The sequence below is a fragment of the Alosa sapidissima genome, chromosome 19 (assembly GCF_018492685.1).
Source record: "Alosa sapidissima isolate fAloSap1 chromosome 19, fAloSap1.pri, whole genome shotgun sequence".
Classification (NCBI taxonomy): Eukaryota; Metazoa; Chordata; class Actinopteri; order Clupeiformes; family Clupeidae; genus Alosa; species Alosa sapidissima.
In genome coordinates, this window is record NC_055975.1 from 26727816 (window position 1) to 26751589 (window position 23774).

General features: G+C 45.8%; 1 protein-coding gene across 1 annotated transcript in view; it reads right to left on the reverse strand.

The window, feature by feature from the left end:
- Positions 1 to 376: 376 nt before the first annotated feature.
- emilin1b (elastin microfibril interfacer 1b) overlaps positions 377 to 23774 on the reverse strand; it is a 34618-nt gene continuing 11220 nt past the window's right edge. Inside the window, exons 2-8 of the mRNA XM_042072852.1 lie at positions 10502 to 10627; positions 7952 to 8166; positions 5501 to 7768; positions 4602 to 4736; positions 4269 to 4286; positions 3365 to 3499; positions 377 to 2735 (exon numbers count right to left, since the gene is read on the reverse strand). Coding sequence (XP_041928786.1) covers positions 2413 to 2735; positions 3365 to 3499; positions 4269 to 4286; positions 4602 to 4736; positions 5501 to 7768; positions 7952 to 8166; positions 10502 to 10627 — 3220 coding nt within the window. The 3' untranslated portion in view covers positions 377 to 2412. The remainder of the gene's footprint in view (positions 2736 to 3364; positions 3500 to 4268; positions 4287 to 4601; positions 4737 to 5500; positions 7769 to 7951; positions 8167 to 10501; positions 10628 to 23774) is intronic.

A 23774-nucleotide genomic window follows, 5' to 3' on the forward strand; every position in this document is an offset into this window, starting at 1 on the left:
GTTGTAAACAGGAAAAACAGTATTCAGGGCTATCTGATTATACATGTATGCTGTTCATTGAAAGTAAGCATTTTATAATAAATCATAATCCATCATTTATTGTTCTGCATTGTTCTGTTTATCTTAGGTCTTGTAAAAGCACTGTGAATGCTCTCACAAAACGTCTAACCTACCTACAAATCAAAAGCCCTTGGTTTTAACTGGTGACACATTGTGGGTGAAGCATAAAATTATTAAATCATTTGTAAGTGCCCAGCTAACACACCAAGGCCCTTTATAGTCCATTACAAGAGCCATTTTTTTCCTTTGAAAGGGCTCCTAACAGATTGCTTGACACATGTCCAAATAAACCCAAAGCAGGGGGACCCGAGGTGTGTAAAATTAAATATCTTTATTTGAACCACACGTGTTGCCAACATACACATTCAAGGTAAGAGGGTAAACCGTGAGAAGGCACTGACGAAAAGTGGCTCCGAAACAGGAAGTGTCTCTTTGGCTGTGCGCTGAACAAAACGCCAGTATTTTTTCAGTATTGTGTTTCTACTTGAAGTGTTATGCTGTTCTCTGAATTTATTGCCTCCTAACCAGGAAGAATTATGTATGACCAAAAAACAGACGGTACACAACATCATGTTAGCAGCCTTAATTATAAACATTAGGAAAAAAAAGGTTTTATAACATTGCTTTGTCCTTTGTTGTACAAAAAAAATCAACTATATTGCTATAAAATACTTCAGATCTGCATTCATTAGAAAATATGAGTTGTCATGTGCTCTTAGCATAGTTTGGCCTCCTTGGGGTTGTGGTTTGAAGAGGAACTGGACTGACTGCTACTAGTGGCAAAGGGAGAGGAGTGTGTGTTTGTGTGATACACAGACTTGTTTTAAACCGGCTTTTATGGTGAATGCAAAGCAGTGCTCACTCACTCAGTACCTCCAGGGGCTCTCTGAATCACCCTGGGCGCATTGGCCGTAGGAGAGAGGGGGGAAGGGGAGATTATTATATTTCTTTTAGGTGTGTGTGTGTGTGTGTGTGTGTGTGTGTGTGTGTCGCTGTCCTGGTGGTCAAGCGCCTACAGGAAAATCTAATTGTCTTCTTTATTGGCTCGTGTAAACACGTCAATGAACCTCCATTAACAGCGGCAATTGGTCCTTCTCGAGAAGGCAGGAGAGCTGTGTTTATCATAGACTAGTTTCTTGTTGCTTTTGGCTGCCGTTCAAGGAATCGTGTGCCTGAGGGGTGGAGAGGTGGGGGTGGGGGTGGGGGTGGAGAGGTGGGGGTGGGGGGTTTGTGTCAGGGGAGGAAGGAGAAAGGAGGATCCAGGTTTCTTCGAGCTCTGTCCTCCCGACGGGACCAGATCAAATCCTCCTGCTTCCGTTTTTTCCCCTCTCTTCTAAGGGGTTATTTTCTCCCCTTCCCAAACTAGGAGCTTTTGAAGGCCCTGAACTGGACATTAGTGGGGTGGCGTGCATCACTAACTCCCCCAGCAGCCCTGCAGTCTGTACGGCAATCAAGGCCCTGGCCCCTCTGGAAGGTTGGTGAGTGTCAGGAACGAATGAGGCACATCTGCGGCCATTACAGCGCCTTCACTGACATCAACAACAGCACAGTCCCAGTCACGCCGGGGCCAAAACTACTTACAAAAACAGACTCAGGAGGCAGAAAGGTGCACAGAAATCACAACATTGACACACAAATGTGAACTGCTTTCATTTAAGAACAAAACCAAACCAAACCAAACAAAATCAAGATACAGACAATTATTTTTCGTCCCTGTTTTAACCCCAAGCTAAGCAAGTAGCTGCTTATTCTTGAACTCAGATTGTGAGTAGAGCTTCTTTGGTAGGGGAACATCAAAGAGAAAGGTGTACAGGAAGTCGATATGACCACACAGTCAACTTTGGCGCATAGAAGATGAGTATTCATAAACCATGTCGGAAGTGATTTACATAAATCAAGAAATTTTTATCAGCGATAACAAAACATGACAATAAATCCTGCAGTAGTATCTGTTATAGAACTTCTCTGATTTTTGGCTTGGTTAATATCAAGGGCAAGTTTTCTTGTTCGTTTTTTAACATTATATTCTGCCTTTGAGCAGTTTAGTTCATATTAGCGGGATTGAAAATGAGATTGGGAGTGCCGGCGCGTCCACAAAGTGTGTCTCAGCCCCCCAGAGGGTTTAAAACATCTCTTTTAGTGTCATTTTCTGGCCCCGTCGTTTCGTTGATCGTCACAAATGTCCGTGAGTCCGAAAGAAGTCTCTCAGTGTTCATCATAGCCATCTCATATAGAAGCAGACTCTGACATGGATCTGAGCCAGTTCTGGCTCAGTTGTGGCGCTAATCCGGCAACACTGATCCGGCCAGATCTATCCCAGAGTCCACTGCTACGACTGCAGGTCGTCCACTCCTAAATGTCTTCGTAGAGAAGCATGCCGCTAAAAATGGTCAGAGGCTCGACCGAATGGGCCAGCTTGCCCATGACCAGGTCCACACACACTGTATCCCCCATCTGTAAAGGCAGGATGATGTTGAAGACGGCCAGGGCCCCGGGCGTCGGCTTCAGATCGGCCACTGGTTTGTTCTCCAGGCCTTCGGGCTGGTAGCCAGCGGAGTCCACACGTGCCATGCCGTAATTGGACTTGGACAGGACAGCCTCAAGCTTAACGTTCTTGTGGCCGGTCAGGATGGCGCTGAAGAAGTATCTTCCGTCTAAGGGAGCCGTGAACACACCTGCAGAGCAGTTTCAAGAGGAGGGTTGAAAAACAAAGAATTTAATTCAATGACCTAGAAATAGGTTTAGGAAACTGAAACTGTTGAAGAGACTAACCTATCATATATTTCCTGATGTTCCTTGAAAATATATTTAAAATTTCCACATACAGTATAAATATTAAAGTTAAAGCTGCAGATGGCAAGTCTGATTGAGGGGACTTTTTGAATGTTTACAACTCTCATGCCCCTCCCCCACTACCACCGAGCACCCTCTCATCGAATTCATGCTCGTCAGTGCGCACCAGACTGCACCAGACTGTGATTGACAGTCAGATCTCACACAGCCCTGCTCTGATTGGACCAGAAGAACCGGGAGCTGTGGATTTTTGCAAAACAAATAACAGGCTCTAGGTGGAGGTAGAAGTGCGTTTTTTTGCTAAAACCGGCTGATTTATGTTGTTCTGTCGGAGCATAGTGTCGGTTTCAGTGAATATGATCAAAAAAATCTTGCCAACTGCAGCTTTAAGACTGAATGTCATAGTTGTGAAACCCTCCAGATTGACAAAGGTATCAATATCATCATGACAAAGGTGTGGAATTTGGCTTCAAATGAGGTCCCGTTATGATACTTTGATCATGTGACTCACCAGTGCGTGGATCATATCTCTGTCCTTCATTGACAAAGACTTTGTCGAAGACTATAGTGCCAGAGTTGGCCATGGGCTTGGTGAGCGCAGCTGAGAAGGACAGGCGTGGAACGTTGGCATCTGCCCCTGGCATTCCTACAAATAATGACATAATCACCACTTTGAGCTCAGCGACTACACACACATGCACACTGCACACATGCACACTCCACACATGCACACGCACACATGCACACTGACGCAACTGTTAACGAGCTCTTTGAAGCTCAACACCACCCTTTTTGACCTTAAGCACATTTTTCATGTGTCCACTCATTCCCCTAGTGGCCAGCTGGTGACCTTTGGTGACCTTTTTAACTCTCTCACATAAAGCCAACCCTAATCTTAACCTTTATCCCTGCCTCAAACACAGAGAGAGAGCTTCACTGGCCCACCCTGACCCTCAACCCCCCACCTCTAATTGATCGGTTTGCACCTGTGCTCAGGAGTAAACCCCCCAGGGAGAGGATGACTTGGCCCAGATCTGGCCGTCCTTGTATCCCATAACCTGAGCCCGAATGTGCAGGGGAGACATTCCCTACCTCCCAGATTGTGTGCACAACTCAAACAGATTTAGATGGGGCTGTCAAATCCTATCTGAGGGCAAGGTTTAATTGACACACCACTCATTCACACTAAAGATTTTGAAATGTGCAGCGTGCACTCAGGCTTGGCTTTTAGCCTTGCTCTGATCTACACAGTTCAAGGCAGACACAGACTCCAGCAGTTGTTGTGCACAACTGTTACACATAGATTTGGATCCTGATCCAATTCAGAATGATCAGATGAGACAGATCCCATCTGAGGGTAAGCCATGCACAGCTGACAGGAATATTCTGAATATAACAAGCACAAGCACAAGCACCTTGTTCACCTTGGGATCCTGAAAGAAAAACAGAAAAAAAATCCATCACAATCGATGTAAAATACAAACACTCACTATTTTTGATCCAACAACCTCAAATCTATATATTTAAACACTTCTCTGTTATGGGTTGTCTGCTAGCCATTTGAATTAGACAACAGGTTCCTCTTCATCATAAAGTTGCTAACAAATAATCTAGCCATTTAATCAATCAGTTCAACCAGCAGTATCTGCTAATAACTTACCCATGTAATCAATCAGTTTAACCTACAACAAGTGTCTTCTAATAACCTAGCCATGTCACAAATCACAGTCTATCCAAGAGTGTCTTACCGGGAGGTCCTATTGAGCCTGGAAGCCCTGGCAGGCCTGGTGGTCCGTCTCTCCCTGGTGGTCCCATGGGCCCGGGCTGGCCGGGGAATCCGTTGAAGCCTCTTTCTCCCTGGGGGCCTGGCGGCCCTGGCAGACCTGGAACAGAACATAGTGCTGTCACTCTAGGTAATATCAACAAGAACCTTCAGCTTTAAATGTCTTCATGAGTGTTTGAATACACTTATACATGGCTGTCAGTTGGTATAAAAAAGTTAGTAAGATGACTAAAATCGGTATACTATCTGGTGTGAAATAGGACTTTCAAACAACAAATGTATTTGCATAGATTGAGAAACCTTTACACAACAATGCACTGCATGTTTGTATGTATGTATGCATGTATGTTTGTAAAGTATGTACAATATTATATATGTGACCTGATCTGACTAAATGAGTCACAAGTCGCACATTCTAATTTGGAGATACAGGTCAATTACATCCAAAATCATTTTTCTTTTTTAGTGGTGTATGAAAAAAGAGGCATTTAAAATTACCTTCCCTAAGTTTCATAGTCAAGACAAGAATGTAAAGTTTCAAAAAAATTTATTCAAGTGGGCGAATTCTACCTGTACATGCCTGTAACCTGTAACTTCAAACACAATGTTCTCAGTTTTTCAATTGGAAAAAGATGGCGTGAGGCCATAATTCAATATGCTGTATCTTGACAACAATTCAAGATATGACTTTGATCAGGATATCGTTGTATCTTAATTTTTAATTTTGGGTCACTGTAACTCATTTTGGCAGATCAGATCACATTAGTGTACTGTATGAATGTACTTTAAGTATATTATGAGTATATTTTTATGTACAGTATCTAGGTTTATGCATTTCTGAGGACGATTGATTGTCAATCTTACCCATAAAGTCAAGCTCGGTGAAGGCCTGGAACTCTTTGAGAACATGGCGCACTGAGGAGTTGAGGCTCTTGATCTTTCCATGGATGTCATCCAGATGTGTGTTTTGGAAGGTGTCGATGAACCCTTCATGGGAAGTCACCGTGGTGTTCAGTCCGTTCACACAGGTCCAGAGCCCAGAGACATGTTTGTTGAGGCCCTCTTTGATCTTCTGGACGTTGTCGGAGAGAGTGTCGAAGCGGCCGCACACGTCTTCCAACTTGGATAGCCTCTTCTCCAGGTCGTCTCCAGTTCGCTTGCAGTCGCCCATCTCAACCACAAAGTTGTTCCCGAAGCGCTGGATCTCCTTGTCGACTGTGTCAAAGTGTCCTTTGCTGTCCTCGATGTGCTCGGTGATCTCCTGCTGGATTTTGTCAATCTCGGAGATGATCTTGTCCTTGGTGTTGCCCAGGTCGGTGATGACGCTGTCGTGCTTCTGCACTGTGTGCTCGAGGTCCTTCAGCGTGTCGTTGATGGAGCTGAAGGACAGAATGACCTCAGAGAGCTCTCCCTGAAGCGACTTCAGGTTCGTGTTGGATGTGCCGCTGATGACGCTGTGGCCATCCAGCGGTTTCTGTGGGTCATTTGGACCTCCTACGGTCCCTGACCCTGTCCCACTTCCTGGTCCAGTTCCTGTTCCTGGTCCAGTTCCTGTTCCTGGGAGCACAAGGTCAATCTTGCATGATCCACCACATTTGGCCACGTCCTCTTTTAGCTTACCCACCTCTTCCTGTAGGTTGGAGCACACCTTAGAGCAGGCGGTGTCGTCGGAGTCGATTCTGTTCCTGATGTCCTGTAGGTCTGTGTTGCACTTGGCCAGTGTGTGGTGTGTGATGTTCTTCAGCTTCTTCAGCTCGTCCTCCATTTTGTGGCAGATGTCACAGCTCTCCAGCTCGGTGACAATCCTGTTGAAATGTTCCCCGTTGTCTCCGGTCAGCACTTTGATTTTGCGCACGTCGTGGCTCAGGTCGACCACCCTGTCGTTGAGCGATTCTCCGGACATAGTGATGTCCTTCAGACGGGTGTTAAAGGTCTTGATCTCAGCCTCGTTTGCGATTACTCTCCACTCGATAGACTTAGAGGAGTCCGCTCCGTTATCTCCTCGCCCACCGTTGTCTCCTCGTCCACCGTTGTCCACTCGCCCTCCATTGTCTCCTCCTCCAGGTATGTGGCTTGAGCCAGGTCTACAGGACACCGTGCAGTCCTTCAGCCTCTTGTCCATGTGGTTGGTCACATTCTCGAGTCGAGTCAGACGTTTCTTGTAGTCTTGCAAGTCGTTCTTGTTGCCCTTCACGTCCAGTTCCACATCTGAAATCCGGAAGCCTTGGTCGTCGAAGCGGTTAAGGAAAATGTCGCGGAGGTCGTTCAGCTCTTGTCTGAAGGAGTCCTTTAGGTTATTTTCTATGTTGGCACAGTTGTCTTCTGTCCTCTGCAGTGAATTGTTCAGTCTTCTCTCAAGGTCTCGCATTGGACCTATGAAAGATAGGTCACCGGAACCTGAAGATCCCCCTGATCCTGCCCCACCCCCTGTCCCTCCTCCTGTCCCTCCCCAACGTCCCCCACCTGAAGTTGCCCCGGTACCACCAGTGCCTTTCAGCTCCTTGTCCAGCCGATCCTGAATAGCGTCCACCGCGCCGGAGGTCGAGATTACCTTCCTGTCTATGTCGCCGATCCTGCCTAGGGTCAGTTCTCTTCGTAGGCCATCCAGGCTCTGCTGGTGGTGCTGGTCCATGGCATTCATCCGTTTCTCCAGGGCGCGGATCCTCTCGCGATCCAGCTGCTGCTGCCGCCTCAGGTCCTCGACGCCCGACTGGCAGGCCGAGCAGGACAGCGTCACCCTGCTCTCCAGCTCCCGCAGGATCTCTTCCTTCAGTGAGTTCAGCCGGCCGCCACCAGCGGGGCCGCCACCAATCCCACCACCACCGCCGCCGCCACCACCAACGCTGCCGCCACCACCACTGATCACATCCAGGTCGTTTCCGCTGCCCTTTCCGTTGACCAGGTGGTTGTTGATGCTGACCAACGTCCTGTCGTGGGCCTGGGTCCTGTTGTCCAACTGGTCCAGCTTGGTCTGGATGCTGTGGATGGTCTCTTTCATCTCCGGTTGGGCAGCGTCGGCGGGATTCTTGGCCCCATTCATGCCCCGCAGCGTTGACTGGATGCTATGCATGTCTTTTGTCAAGCTCTGAATTTTCTCCTCTAGCTGCCGGATCTTGTCACTATCGCCTCTTCCTGTGGGGAAAGAGCACAACATGCTAAGTCATGTCTAAGTATAAACTGCACAGGATATCTATAGCTATCTAACATTGTTACAGGTGCATTGTCCAAACTTGGTACGGACGCCACTTGTGCCCCAGTAGCACCGCCCCCCCCCCCCATTATGTTATATTTATCTATTAACATGGAAGGACTCACCACCTCCACCACCCTGGCCCTGTCCAGTACCGGCTCCATTTTGCCCGGGCCGGACCGGTTTGGGCCACGGTCTCGCGGTTCCAATTTGAGTTCCGGAACCCCCAGGGGGCCCGTCGTTGCAGTCGTCGCCACTGTAACCATGGCAACACTTCCACTCCAGTTCAGTGGCCATTTTGTAAGCCACCTTGTACCGGGGCCGCATGTATGTCCGGTACCTGCAGGATAATAGTGAGGTGACCGACCCAGAATAAGTCATAAAAATAGTGTTGAAACATTAACATTAACTTCCCAGTTCCCACTGTATTAGACCAATAAAAGAAAAATTATGACAAAACGTGGAGGTGACACAGTGTGGGGTATTATTCTGAGCATCCACAAATGAAAAGTTTAGATTAAACAGGAAGAATAGGTCAAACAATATTACCAAACCTGAAAGGAATTGAGTTTATTTGCCATCTACCCCGGAGTTCCATACGAGGATGCAAACCCTTCTTTTCTCTGTGCAGTGTATTATGCTAAGATAGGCAAATAGTGTCAGAATGGGTTAATTGCACTCACAGAGAATAGAAGGGTATGTATCCTCTTCATCTGGGGTAGACGGTGAATAAGATAATTTCCCCAAAAAATGGCATGTTACTTTAAATGACTTGCACTGAATCGTTTGACTAGTCTTGGACAGTTAATCTGGAACAGCTAATCTGGAAGTTTTGGACAGGGCTTGATATTTGTGTCATAACGTTATTTTTGATTGGTACATTTAGTGACATACCAACATTATGACAGCCAGAATCTGGGCAGTGATTTAAGGTGGGTCTTAAAAGTGTCTGTGAAACACTACAGAATGTGATGTTGATGACTCAGCGTTTGAGCAGGTGGCCGCCTTAAATCTGTGTCTCATGCTGTGATTTTCCATCTCTTATATTAAATTGGAGGCCGTTTTGCATCACCTCACAGGCTCTCTGTGTAAACAGTCTGTCGCAACAGAGCAACACAGCCAAACTCAGATCCCAGTTTCAAGAGCACTTCTAAACTACTGGAAGACAAATTTCATAGCTACACGTGTAGTCACAAATCTAAATTTAGCCTGGATAGAATTGAGAAGAGGTCGCTTTTTTTTTTTGTCTTTCAACTGTTGAAAAAAAATGTCTTACAATTAATCTGCAAGTGAACAGACATATTTCTCTTTTTATGTTTATGTATGTCTCTTCTCTGTACAAACATCTGCTGAGCAGCTGTTGAAAGTGTGGTCCTTGCAGTTTAAGGGGCCCAGGTTGCGTTCTGCAGAACAGTGCTCGCACTGTACCCACAATCTGAAGTACCTGACGTGCGTATTCATAAAATGGTGTGCTTAACATGCTTAGGTCAGTAATAATGCACAAAGCTCTATGAAACCATTTAACTTTGCTGAGTGTTTAAATCATGAAGCGCACAGTAATATGGGGGGTATTCCCTCTCTTGTGTACAACAAACCTTTCGGTGAATAAAAACAAACACCTGGGGAGAATTTTGAAGCAGTTTTGGAACAGTTTTACTCTTTATTAAATTACCTTCATCCTACGGGGGGGGATCAGAATTCCTTATCTTGTGAGTGAGTGGGTCCTGTATATGTGCAGTGGCACACATATTGCACAGACTAGATTCCTGAGTGCATATTTTTAGGATTTTAAAGCAGTCAAAACTTTCCCCGATTTCCCAGGAATATTGGTTACATTCCGTAAGCCGCTGGATATTTGTCTCCGTGTTCCTGCCCATTCCGTGAGTGGCGTGAGGGGAGGGAAGGATGAGGGGCAAAAACGGGTCGCGCTCTCCTTTCCCCGACGGCTCGCGAGTGGAAAAATAAGTGGCGGTATTTTAGGAGGGCTCAGCCTTAATTCCTGTGGTGACCTGGCTGCACAGCCTGGAGTGGCGTGCCACCTCATTCCTCACATGCTTGTGTGTGTGTGTGTGCTAGTACGTCCAATATGTGACAATTCGATTAGTTTTTCCAGCTGCGTGTATGCATGTGGTGTGTGTGTGTGTACCTTAGGCTAACCAAGCCTAATGAAACTCCCTCTCAAGTTAACAATGACAATAACTGCTATCTATGTCATCGTGTATACATATTAGCATAATAACTTTGTGCTTTATAATTACATAATTCTCTTACTACCCTCATGCTATCTACAAGTAAATGAAACATAAATACATACTGGGTGCACATATAGAACATGAATATTCTAACTATAAAGTGATAAACCACTTTGTGTCTGTTCAATGAATATCTTTTGAAGTGTTCATCTTACCGACTTCACACTTAAAAGATATAGCAAGCATATATTAATGCAAGTAATACTCAAATGACAATGAGTCATTTGACACCATGGGTAAACTTTATAACAAAGAAAATGCTAATGTATGTACCATTGCATAATGTTACGGTAAACGTCTAGTGTGTGTACATGAAGTGCTACATAATGTTACGGTAAAGTGTAGTGTGTGTACATGAAGTGCTACATAATGTTACGGTAAAGTGTAGTGTGTGTGTGTGTGTGTACATGAAGTGCTACTCACATGACCACTCGTGAACACTGCACCTGGCCCCATGCGCAGGGCTGATAGTCCGGCTTCACGTAGGTCTCCACTCCGTCCTCCACCACACAGCTCACCGTCTTGGTCACCACATACGCACACCAGTTCCTGAGGAGAGGCAGGGGGAACGTATAGAGGAGTTATAACGTATATATTCCATACTATGTGCACCAGTTCCTGAGGAGAGACAGGGGGAACATATAAAGGAGTTATAACGTATATTCCATACACACGCACTAGTTCCTGAGGAGAGACAGGGGAACATGTACTGTAGAGGAGTTATAACGTATATATTCCATACATATGCACACTAGTTCCTGAGGAGAAATGGGGGAACATTTAGAGGAGTTATGGTATATATTCCATACATACACATATACACACCAGTACCTGAGGAGAGACAGGGGGAACATATAGAGGAATTATGGGGGTATATTACATACATACACACACCAGTTCCTGAAGAACATATAGGGGAGTTAGCGTCAAGGGTTTCCAATATGGGGCCAGGGGTACATTTCATATATGCACACCAGTTCATATGGGGAGAGATGAGGAGGATGGCCCAAGTTAGTGTAAAGGGTTGGTCAGTCTGGAGGTATACATGATAGAGATGTCCTGCCAGTTTTTGTTCTTACACATTCAGGGTTGTGTTGTTTTACTGTTAGCATTCACCACAATTACTTGCAGAACATCAGCTCATATCACTGATATGGGAGATTAATGGCAGGCTTGGTGATGAAAACTACTGTTTTGTCAGCGTTAGAGTCAACTATTGCACCACAACATGGCAGAACTCTTACAAAATCTCCTTTCAACAAACTCTTTTTCTCAGCCCTCGTTATGCAACAGACCCTTCATAACAATATTTCAGTTGGCCCCTTCTGTTAATGTAACTTCTAATTCAGGCACATTGCATGCGTGGTTGCTGGGAGACATAGACGGCACTGTGAAAGTTCCCAAAGTTAGCATAACCCCTCACACAGAGTGGGTCAGGCACAGAGGAGAGATGGAGCGATGCCCTAGAACGTCAGAGATTTAGGGGGCAGTTTCCCATGAACGTCCCCCTAAGGTGAATTTACGGTGATCCACTGCACCTCGGGCTGAATCTATGGGCCACTGGTGTCATAAATTAGCTAAGCGCTTGCACATTAATGGTGTCTCCAATCACTGTGCTCCATTCCCCCCTGCAGATGCAAGAGTACACACCGAGAAATCTCCCTGTAGCCATTACACACTCCCTATCCAAAACACACACACACACACACACACACACACACGCACGCACACACACGCGCGCGCGCATGCACGCGCACACACACATACACACGTACACACACACGCACACACATACACACATGCACACACACACACGCATGTTCACACACACATACATACACTCAAACACACAGGACACATATACACACATACAACCACATACACATGCACACATGCACACACACAATCACCATACACACACATACATAGTCGCACACACACATTTTTGGTTCACACATCTGCACAGGCTCAGTTTGAACACTGCAAGACAGCAGTGGAAGGAAGATTGCGTCACTGCGTCTGACGCGTGAGAGGAACAGCGTCTAGTGTTTCTCCCCCAGTTTAGTTTTAGTCTATCGGCAAAATCAACAAACGGGCCGCACTGCTCATGCAGATTAGCCGGCCTTTGCTGTGAGCTGTAGCAGCCTACTGAAGCCGAGACCTTAGGGTCAAGCGTCCCGCAGTGACTACACTATCCGTCAGCCTTTCAGACGTTTTGATAAATGATGCCAGCTCCTCAGAGAACGTCACGTATTTGGTGCAAACCCAGTCTGCACGCAGAGTAGCCCAGCCCCAGACAGACTTCATCCATCTGTGTCAGGTTGAAACAGATAGTCTTGTACGCACGAAGCTGTGGAAACTAGCCCGATGATGACCATAACTCCTCAGGCCCTGATTGAGTTGCGCTCAAAGATTTTTCCACAGAATGGGCCGGGCCCCTCTAAACAAAGGCTTTGGTGTCTGTGTAATAAGACTCATTTAAAGACGATGAGCCCGCGGGGCTGACGTAATCCCCCACAAATACTCCTATCTTCTCGCACAGAGAGACACCCTTTTCTGCTTAGGCTGGAGTCGGCACAACTGCGGAGGTCTCCGATCCAAAGACCTGGTTTCGACTATTTTATGTTCTGGTTCAGGTCGAGGTTCTGTCCTGGTTCAGGACTGGGTCTGGATCAGGTCTAGAACTGGTTGAGGTATGGTTCTGTCTCCAGTCTAAATCTGGACCGGGCCCAAATCTGGATCAGGCCATGTTGTGAGGATCTGGCTCTGGTCCAGGTCTATTGCAGCCTCAGCTGCAATCACGGTTTATACTGTGTGTGTGTGTGTGTGTGTGTGTGTGTGTGTGTGTGTGTGTGTGTGTGTGTGTGAGAGAGAGAAAGAGAGAGAAAGGCTGCCATTCTAAGGTTTTAATGTAAACAAACACAAATGAAGAAGGAAAGGAAGAAAGCTTATGTATGTGTGTGATCTTCAAACCCACCCCAGCTATGGCTCTGTTGCCTGCTCGTTGCATGTGGTTTGGAGAAGAAGACGCATCCCCTGCAGGCGTGTTATCCATGCAGCCACACCAGAGTGCTCTTACAGGCAGTGGTGACGCAAACAAGATGGCACGTTTGAAATAAGACATTGGCATTTAGCGGAACGCAAAACATCACACCATGTCATGGGCTCCCCCAAAAGTCTTGTTACCCATCTGCTTTGGTTGGCACACACACATGCAAATACACACACACACACACACACACACACACACACACACACACACACACACACACACACACACACACACACACACACAGGTCTATGCAGCGGATGAGAGAGCTGAGAGCTCATCACACTGACTGGACAACAACCTCCTCTCCTTTGGTTTCCACAGCTGCTAACCAGCTGCTAGCTAGCTTCATCCTTTCCTAACAACTTTCTCTCTCTCTCTTGGTCGATATATCTCTTCCTCTCGTTCACTCTCTCTCTCTTTCAGTCTCTTCCTCTCAGTCTCTCCATCTCTACCTCTCTCCTCCTCTTCTCACTTCCTGTCACTTCATCATTTCTTTCTTTTTCCACTTTCTCTCACAGACACACACACACACACACACACACACACACACACACACACACACACACACACACACACACACACACAGCTGCGGCCCATGCTTACTGTCTGGTGCCAACACAATGTCATGTTTCTACCTCTGCTATTGGACACAGATGGCGTTCTGTGACACGATGACATCACAAAACGCTCTGCTTGGGATAAATGAGAGGATGTTTCTAATTAACTGTGAAAGTCGGGCTGAAAAAATATGTGCTGTTTTGACCAACCCTGAGCATCCTCTGCCAAGTTCCGAAGAATGAGGTCTATTCAGAATCTCCCTTACAAGTGACGGCCTCCCCAACTGCTCTTGATAAAGCCTGTGTACTTTCTTAATTGGCGCGCGCTCACAATTTTTAAACGATATGTCGGGCCATAACTTCATCTCAAGCTCTGGGAATGTCTCAACACCACCCATGAGTTAGCGTAAAGGTCATAACTACTCCGCCCAGTCCCCCATGGTTACAGTAAATTCACTTTTACCACAAAGATAAAAAAAAACCCAATCTGGGGTTGGTCAGGGTGTCTCTCTCCAGAGTGTCGTTTCCCCACAGCCAAGACCTAAGCTGGAATAGGAGTCATTTCAATTAATGCAGCGAACCGTGCCACTTTCACTAACCCTGAGTGCAGTGCGTAGAAGTTAAGACCCCTTTAGACAGCAGCGGAGTCTCTCCTGGCTTTTTTCTGCTAGCTGTGGCTGAGCTGCATTCTTAACACATTTGTCATGCAAGACTTTCATTTCACAGCCTCTCTCTCGCGTTCTCTCTCTCGCTCTCTCTCTCTCTCTCGCGTTCTCTCTCTCTCTCTCTCTCTCTCTCTCTCGCGTTCTCTCTCTCTCTCTCTCTCTCTCTCTCTCTCTCTCTCTCTCTCTCTCTCTCTCCGTCGCTTAGAGGGTTTATGCCTGAACCATATCTCCGGCATGTTGCAAGGCGGCAAACAAAAGCCAGAGGTAAGTTGTGGTGGTGGTTGTGGTGTGTGTGTGTGTGTGTGTGTGTGTGTGTGTGTGTGTGTGTGTGTGTGTGTGTGTGTGTGTGTGTGTGTGTGTGTGTGTGTGTTGAGGGGGTAAAAGGGGGGGGGGGGGGGGTAGACAAAGGGAGGAGGAGGAAGAAAAAAGAGACAATAATTGGCAGCAGTACAGTTTACCCCCCCCCCCCCCCACACACACACACACAGATTCACACACAGATTCACACACACACACACACACACACACACACACACACACACACTCACACAGATTCACACACACACACACACACACACACACACACACACACACATACATACACACACACACACACACACACACATACACACACACACATACACACACACACAGATTCACACACACACACATCACACCCCCCCCCCCCCACACACACACACACACACACACACACAGATTCACACACACACACATACACACACACACACACACACACACAGATTAACACACACACACATCACACACACACACACACACACACACACACACACACAGATTCACACACACACACACACACACACACACACACACACACACACACACACACACACACACACACACACACACAGATTCACATACACACACACACACACACACACACACACATTCACACATACACACACACACACACACACACAGATTCACACACACACACACACCCACACACACACACACACACACACACACACACACACACACACACAGATTCACACACACACACATCACACACACACACACACACACACACACACAGATTCACACACACACACACACACACACACACACACACACACACACACACACACACACACACACCACACACATACACACATACACACACACACACACACAGATTCACACACACACACACACCCACACACACACACACACACACACACACACACACACACACACACACACACAGATTCACACACAAGATTCATTCCCCCCAATAAAATATAAGCCATGTTTTGCCAAGTAGCTGTCACAAAGAGAGTGTATCGCTCCAAATTTTTTCCCATAATTTTTCCATCACATTTTTCTCTAAAAGCTTACCCAGTCCTGTCATGTGTGATGGAGGAGAGTTGGCACAACTGCTCAGATGTATCAAAGCAAGACCAAAGATGACGGGCAGACAAACAGGCATTTACTCAAAAATGCCATAGTCTAGTTTTTTTTAAACATGGTTGGCTATGCACAGTTCTCAATGCTTAAATTACAACACAAATGTTTAGGGTCTAGAGTATATGTTTGCGTGTAGCCTACTGTACTCAACCTAAATCTGTGCATTGTGCTTAAATCTATCTGCATGCTGTACTGGGAGAGAACATGTAGCAGGAGGTTAACATTATGTTCTGTATCTAGTTTGATTTAAAGCTGGACGTTAGATGTGCCAGATTGTCCCACGGCCAATATCTGTGCAAAAAAAAAACAACAACAAAGACACAAGTCACAGCGCAGCCCAGTGCAGGTCTGTTTCGAGAACAAAGAAGTGTTAGCTGTAAGGGCTTCAGCACTGAGCAAACACAGGGCTGGCTCCAGTCCTGCACATCTTTGAGATGACCACAGGCTTGTCCTGGAAAAAAATAATAACACAACACCAAACATCTGTTCGGTACAGTGCTCTGACAGTGACTAATCGCAACTTTAACTTCACAGCTAAGGATAAAAAGCAAGTCAGCTTTTTGCCCATGCACCATGTTTTTACTGAGGACCTTCACTTTCAAACTGTGGTCTAAAAATTGCTCTCAGTCCGCGTCTTGTGACCACAGAGTCGTACAGCGTAGCAACTGTCACCACGGTACTGTGTAACAAGTCAACTTTAGAGTTTTCCTCTAAAACAAGGTAGCTATTAACTGCGATCATCCATATGTTCCCTGGATCCTATGTTCCCTGCTCTGGGTTAGGGTTATGGTTAGGGTCTTTAAAAAAGGGTCCTATGTTTCCATACAAAGCGGGGAACATGGGACCCAGGGAACATAGGACCCGGGGAACATAGGTACGCTCCCATAGCTAGCTAACAGACAATATGGTAGATATGGCTGGCAAAGACCAACCACCACACAGCTGGCATTCATAAAGGTAGCTAGCTTGCTAACTGGTGATTTTCCCCTGGTTACATAGATGTGGTGAGATTATGCTGTAAAACCAGTTGTTTCATTTTTGCAGGGTTTCGTGCCTTGACCACAGAATAGCCCAGCCAGGACAATGTGTGGGAGAGACAGATGTCTTTTTCTTCAATGCACATGGCTCTGTAGCATCAAAACGACTACAAATGTAAGATAAATACTCTGCTGTACAAAACAGGATTTTTCTATTATAAGCACCTGTAGGACATCAATTTCCTGAAGAGATAGACGTCAGAAAATCATTGAATGTCACCCAAATGATCTTCAGGAAATCTTACACCAGTCTTTGGAAATTTCAGTCATACCTAAAAAAGATTTCTGTAAGAAGAAAGTGATAACTTTGAGTCCTCTTTCAACCTTTATGTCAATAATGGATTATTCACATTGGAAACACAGCAAGCAGAATATTTCTAGCAATAGACTACAGTGATACCAAGCTGGTTACACTCAAAGGCTTCTACCATAACATTTTATTCTGAATGTTCTACAGGGTTGGGTCAGATTACTTTGAAATGTAATCCATTACTGACTACAAATTACATGGCAATTTTTTTAATCAGTAACGTAATCAGGATTACCAAAAACATGTAACGTAATCTGATTACTTTAGGATTACTTTTAGATTACTTCAATAAATATGTCCCTTAAGTAAAAGACACCACCACTGAATTGATGAAAGGATTCTTATTCTATTTTTCTGTTTATTATTTCATTACATCTAAGAAATCTCTTTGCTCTGAGTAAAGCATTCCTGTGTGAATTAACTGATCTTTTCTTCCAAAAATCTTAATGTAGCCCCTTGTTTTAGTGTTACCATTTACTTTGAGGTCACCAGGTCCCATTGTCTGAAAAACACCCAAAACTAATACATTTCTATAGCTATTCTCCACTTTGGGGGTGGTATTTTGGTGGTTGAAATTTTCCCCATCCCAAAATTTATCACTTAGTTATCATGGATGTGATCATGGATCACTATTCTCCAAACATGCACAACTCAGCTTAACCTTTATAAGGGCACACCTGGACAATGAATTTAGCTTTTGCTGGATTTTTTTGACCCAGGGACATGGCCTGAGATTGAATGACACCATGTCCATTTCAATTGTGGGGGTGAGAAAATTATTCCTTTGGGATGTTTTTCAAACAGGGGGACCTGGTGACTTTCTCAAAGTAAACGGTAACACTAAAACAAGAGGCTACATTAAGATTAGGAGGAAAAGATCAGGCAGTGTGAGGAGAGACCTGCCCCAATAGTAAATAAGTTAGTAAGTAAGTATAGATACTCTTTTGATCCTGTGAGGGAAATTTGGAGCAGTGAGCTGTCTGCTACAACGGTGCTCGGGGATCAATGAGGGGTTAGGTGCCTTACTCAAGGGCACTTCAGCTGTGGATGTGGGCATGGGAGAGCAGTGCTCAACCACTTCCCCCGCCCACATTTTTTTCTACTGGTCGGGGATCGAACCGGCAAGCCCGAAGCTTGTCGAATTAAAAGATAACTAGGCTATCATTAAAAAGTTGCATTGCTTGCATAATAAAATGTAATCAGGTAATCCCCAACAATGTAACTGTAATCTGATTACACAATTTTTTTATTGTAATCTGGGCTGATTATAGTTACTTGATTTTTGTAATCTGATTACGTAATCCAGATTAAATGTAATCCGTTACTACCCAACCCTGTCTACTGGTACAGGAAAAGCAGAGAAACTGTTTTGTAAAGAAGAGCAGCACAATATATCAAAGTCTGTGAATACGCCTGCTGGCAGATACATCATCGTCATCATCCTTGTTTCTACTTTCTCATGTGGAGCACACACACACACACACACACACACAGACAGATAGACAGACAGACACACACACACACACACATACACACATAAACGGACATGGGGAGCTCAATCGTGACTTTGTCTACTCTCCTGTCAATCATGTGGAGGATGGCGCCCTTACGTGCAGCAGCTGATGGGAGGAATAGTGATCCTTTTGTTTGGCCCCTTCTGCTAAAACTGTAATGTCCCATCAGCATTACAGGCTGTGCCGGGGCCTGGCTTTCTTCTCCCAAGACGGTAATTATCCCAAATTAATGTGCTGTACAGTTTTCATAAAAGGATATGGGGGAAATGAGGGGGGGCAGGGGCTGAATTGTGGGAAAAAAAGGATGTCTGGCTTTGCAGGCACACAGTGACCCATCCAACATGAGTTGGATTTCAGATCGGAACTCGTCGCCCAATCAGCATGTTTCTGTCTGACCCCTGAACCCTGACTTCCTGTGTCTGCCTGGCCAAAGTTTTATCTTTCCTGTTCTCACCTCTTCCCAAAACATCTGGGCAAATTAAAGCTCTGCTCCAACTCTTAGGGGGCCTGGGTTTAGCCTGAGTAGTTCCGATCTGAAGCAATCACAAATCAGGTGAAAACGATCTAGAAAACAGCTGTTTTAATGAATCCATGACTCTGAGATACAGTCTACATCTCACTGTCATTGCACACATTGACAGGATTGAAAGGTAGTTGGGGATTTTTAGGAATAGCGTGTGCTAAAGGTGAGACACAACATAAGATCTTATCTTATACATCTTCATGGACTCTGATGAAGATGTAACCAACATTGAAACATTAGTCTTTTCTGCACCGTTCATAAATAAATAAATAAATAAGCAATAAACAACATCTGTGTGCTCCAGTGATCCCTTCCTTTTCACAACTCAATGGTCTTTGGAATTACAACCTTAACGTTAATTTCCAAGTTGTTATAGAAACTATGACGTTCTTTTCAAAGTAAGTTGTCACTGGCGGTGGACTATGAAAGGTTCGCGACATCTGTCGACAACACTTTGTTTTTAACGACACTTGTTGCCTGCGGAGTTCTTAAGGGTGCAAACTGCATGCTACATTTATGTACATGCTACAGAAATTGGTCATGTATCCATGATTGCTACTAGCATATAGGGGTAATATAATCTAGGGGTAATCTATAATCAGAACATATGATTTAAATATCAAAGATCAGTATTGAAATAGATGTTATATCACTTCAAACATTTTCACTAAATCTGGCATTTGGACAGAAATGCAGTTGAGCCGGAGGCATTTTGTGTGAGAGGTGATTGTTCCCCTTATCTCTGAATGAGATTCCTGAAGTAATGTATCACGCGTGTTTCTGTCGCGCGTCACGCCTCAGGCTAACAATACAAGGCCTGTGCCCGAGTGGCTTTGATCTGGGAGAAAGGAGAAAGGTTTGGGGTGGGTGTCTCTGGTCTCCGTGCATGTGGAACCAAAAGCCACCCTGTCCGCTAACCTCCTAGCCACTAATGTGACACCCTGGCCTGGGTCCAGGCCGAAGCCATCCAGCCGTCATCACCTCATTATAAGCCAGCCTTTTAGGGCTGAAACCAATCTCTGGTGTGTAACATGATTGAACCTGCACCATGAAGAGCCTCTTTATGTTTTACGTTTTTGAACTTGTGGCAACAGGGTGAGTTTTTAACCATGAAGCTTCTTGGGTTTCTCTAAATGACTGCATGTGATGCAGTACAAATTGTTCACTATGCATTGTTCAAGCATCAGGGATCAATAGCCAACCATTATGCATCCATATGGCGTTGTTGTCACCACCACCACACTGTGTGTTGTCATAAACAAACCACACTGTGTGTATGATGGGTGAAGTCTGCAGTAGAGTCGCTCAACCCAAGCATTACAAACAGCTGCAGACGCACAATGTAGCATGAAGAAAGCAAAACCGAGTGAAACCTCTGAGCGAGCACTCACTGTACTCTGTGACTTTCTCAGATGGTTTCCAAGGAAGTCAACTCTCTCTCCGTCTTTCTCTCTCTCTTTGTCCACCTCTGTCTTCTCTCTCTCTCTCTCTCTCTGTCCCTCTCTGTGTCTTTTCTCTCTGTATTTCTCTCTCACTCTGTCTTCCTCTGTTCCTCTCTGTCCCTCTCTGTCTTTCTCTCTCTGTCCCTCTCTCTCTCTCTCTCTCTCTTCCTTTCTGCACTGAATCTCTTTCCTCCTGAATTTTAAAGTGAGGAGGATTAATTACCGTAATCACTTCTGCAGGAACAATGGCCGACACTGGCTGTGTGTGTGTGTGTGTGTGTGTGTGTGTGTGTGTGTGTGTGTGTGTGTGTGTGTGTGTGTGGTGTGTGTATGTGTGTGTGTGTGTGTGTGTCTGGTGTGTGTACAGTATGTGTGTGTGACCTTTAACTACTGACCAGGAGGAGATGATAGAAAACTCCTTCCCCACCCTGCCCCTGACAATCACAGAGACATGACAGCTGACCCTTACTGTTAACATTGCTATGTCTAAGGAGAATGATTAATGCTGATAGGTTTACCTAATGTAAGAGGCCTATGGGCGGTTAGCACATATGCTAAGAAGTTACTCAAACAAAAACAGGTTTTGAGGGAGTGGACAGTGAGAAGTGGGTGTCCCATGTGTGTGTGTGTGTGTGTGTGTGTGTGTGTTGGGGAGGGGGGGCTCTCACCCTTCCCAAACAGTTCCAGGCGTTAGTGCCTCTAACGTCACCCAGGCCCTGGCCAGAAGCTGAGGGGGGGGGAGTGGAGTGGAGCGGAGCGGTCTGAGGCATGGGCTTCTGGGTGAGCTCATGCGTCAGGAATTCATCCACACCTCCTTTCTTCTCAGCTCTCTCAGTGACTTGCTGCTGCATTTTATTAGTGTGAAAACAACAACAGAACCCTGTGCTCTGCGCCCTCCGCAGAACACAGAACAACAAAGAACAGGCTTCCCTTTCAGAACCACACTGGCAATGCCACACTACTTCTCACAGCACTGGGATTCCAGATGAGAACCTCAGAAGAGCCTAAGTTCGCTTTTACATACTTATCACATTGTTTGTCATTCAGCAGGGACTTTTGCTCTTTTCAGGGAAAGCCCCCAGACGCAGTGCCAGGGTCACTCCAGTGGCAGCTCTGAGGGTTGACCTCACATCCAACTAAACCTCCCCAGACCGAACCGCTGGTCTTCCCAGCCAAACAAACCATACATCACAACATCACCATCAAAATGGACACCCTCCTTCCCTCCTGCTCCTACCGAGGTTGCAAGAAACGTAGGTGTCATGATTGATGACCAGCTAACCTTCTCTGACAACGCCGCCTCTGTCACGTCTGCTACACACAGCATGGTTGTCCACTGCAGCTCCCTGCTCTAGGGCTTTCCAGCTTGTGTGGTGAAACAGTGGTAGCTCCGAGGATTGACCTCACATCCCTCTGGAGTTCCGTTTGGAGGCACAGGCCCCTGACCACTAGACCTCCACCACCGGACGTACACTTCCCATGCTCTCCTCCTCTCTCTCTCCTCTCTCTCTCCTCCGCTCTCCTCCTCTCTATCACCTCCTCTCTCCTCTGCTCTCTCTCCTCCACTCTCTCTCCTCCTCTATCACCTCCTCTGTCTCCTCTGCACTATCACCTCCTCTCTCCTCCTCTCTCTCCTCCTTCTTATACCACATTCTCCTCCTGCCACACTTTGAATTGTACTGAAACTTGTACCTATGATGTCGGCTCTCTTATCTTCTCATAATAGTGTTGACAGATGCAGTAGTATTTCCTACCTAAGGTCCTTCTTTGCACTGTAGCTTAAATGTTCTCATTCTGTAAGTCACTCTGGGTGAAATTGTCTGCTGGATTGATACATGTAAGGAAGTAATGGGGAGGCCTTGATTGTAATTGATTGGCTGATTCTAAATAACATTAATGTATGATACTCTTACCTTTAAGTGTCATTTTAGACATCATGAATGTGATGTCTACAATGTGATGGATTCTGATTGGCTGTCAGCTTTTTATCATTCTTAAAATTGCTCTGAACACGTTCTTCATATCGTTATGTGTGGAGTGGACGTTGTCATTCATATTGGCTGTGATACTTTTGGTACTTTTTGCTGTCGTGTGAACAGTCCTTTACACGAGTCACTTTGTATGCTGCCTGTCCATGCCACAATGATAGCAGTGTATCATGCGGTTGGGAGAGGCCTGGCTGCAGTGTCTGGTGAGGAGTCCAGCACTGCGAAACCTCGCTGCTCACTGGCCGACGTGAGTCTCTCATTCAGAAGTCTGTCACAGTGACCTGGCTCTCTGCTCCGGGTTTCCCAGTGGGAATGATTTAGCTCGTCAGGGTCAGCGAGGATGGTCAGTTCACCGACTCGACATTTCTAAATTACAGACTGGGCCTCATGAGGGTTGACCTCTACTGACTCATCTATGACAGAGAGAGAGAGAGAGAGAAAGAGTGAGAGAGAGAAAGAGAGAGATGCGGAGAGAGAAAGAGATGGAGAGAGTGATAGAAAGAGAGAAAGAGTTGGAAAGAGAGAGCTGGAGAGAAAGAGAAATGGAGAGAGAGAGATGGAGAGAGAAAGAGATGGAGAGAGAGATAAAAAGAAAGAAAGAGTTGGAAAGAGAGAGAGAAAGAGAGAGATGGAGAGAGAGAGAGATGGAGAGAGAAAGAGAGAAAGGGGGAAAGAGATGGAGAGAGAGATGGAGAGAAAGGGGGAGAATACTCAGTCACTGTGACTTCTCCATTCGTCCGACTGTCCTTCTGTCCAGACTCAAAAATAACTCTGTCACCTTGAGCTGACCTCACTGGTTAGCCGCAGACGCCAACCCCTGACCTTCCCTCTGATGCGAGAGACAGGAAGTGGTCACGCACGCGGCCGCTGTTGCTTTCTCCGCTGGGAGTGCCATCACTGTGGTGACCAGTCCATTTCAATGGCTCGGCTTTGTTTGAGTAAATGGGACGACCACATGTCCACCGCTGTGCCGGTGAGTCAGCGGCCAAGACAACGGACTATAGGGGTCATTGGGAATCTTGCCAGCACACACACACACACATATACACACACACAAACACACACAAATCCACTGCCATAAACACAAACGGAGCCCAGCCGAGGTGCACAATAGCTATACTGTCTCAGCGTCTCTGTTTGCACATCATGGTAACCAGTGCTT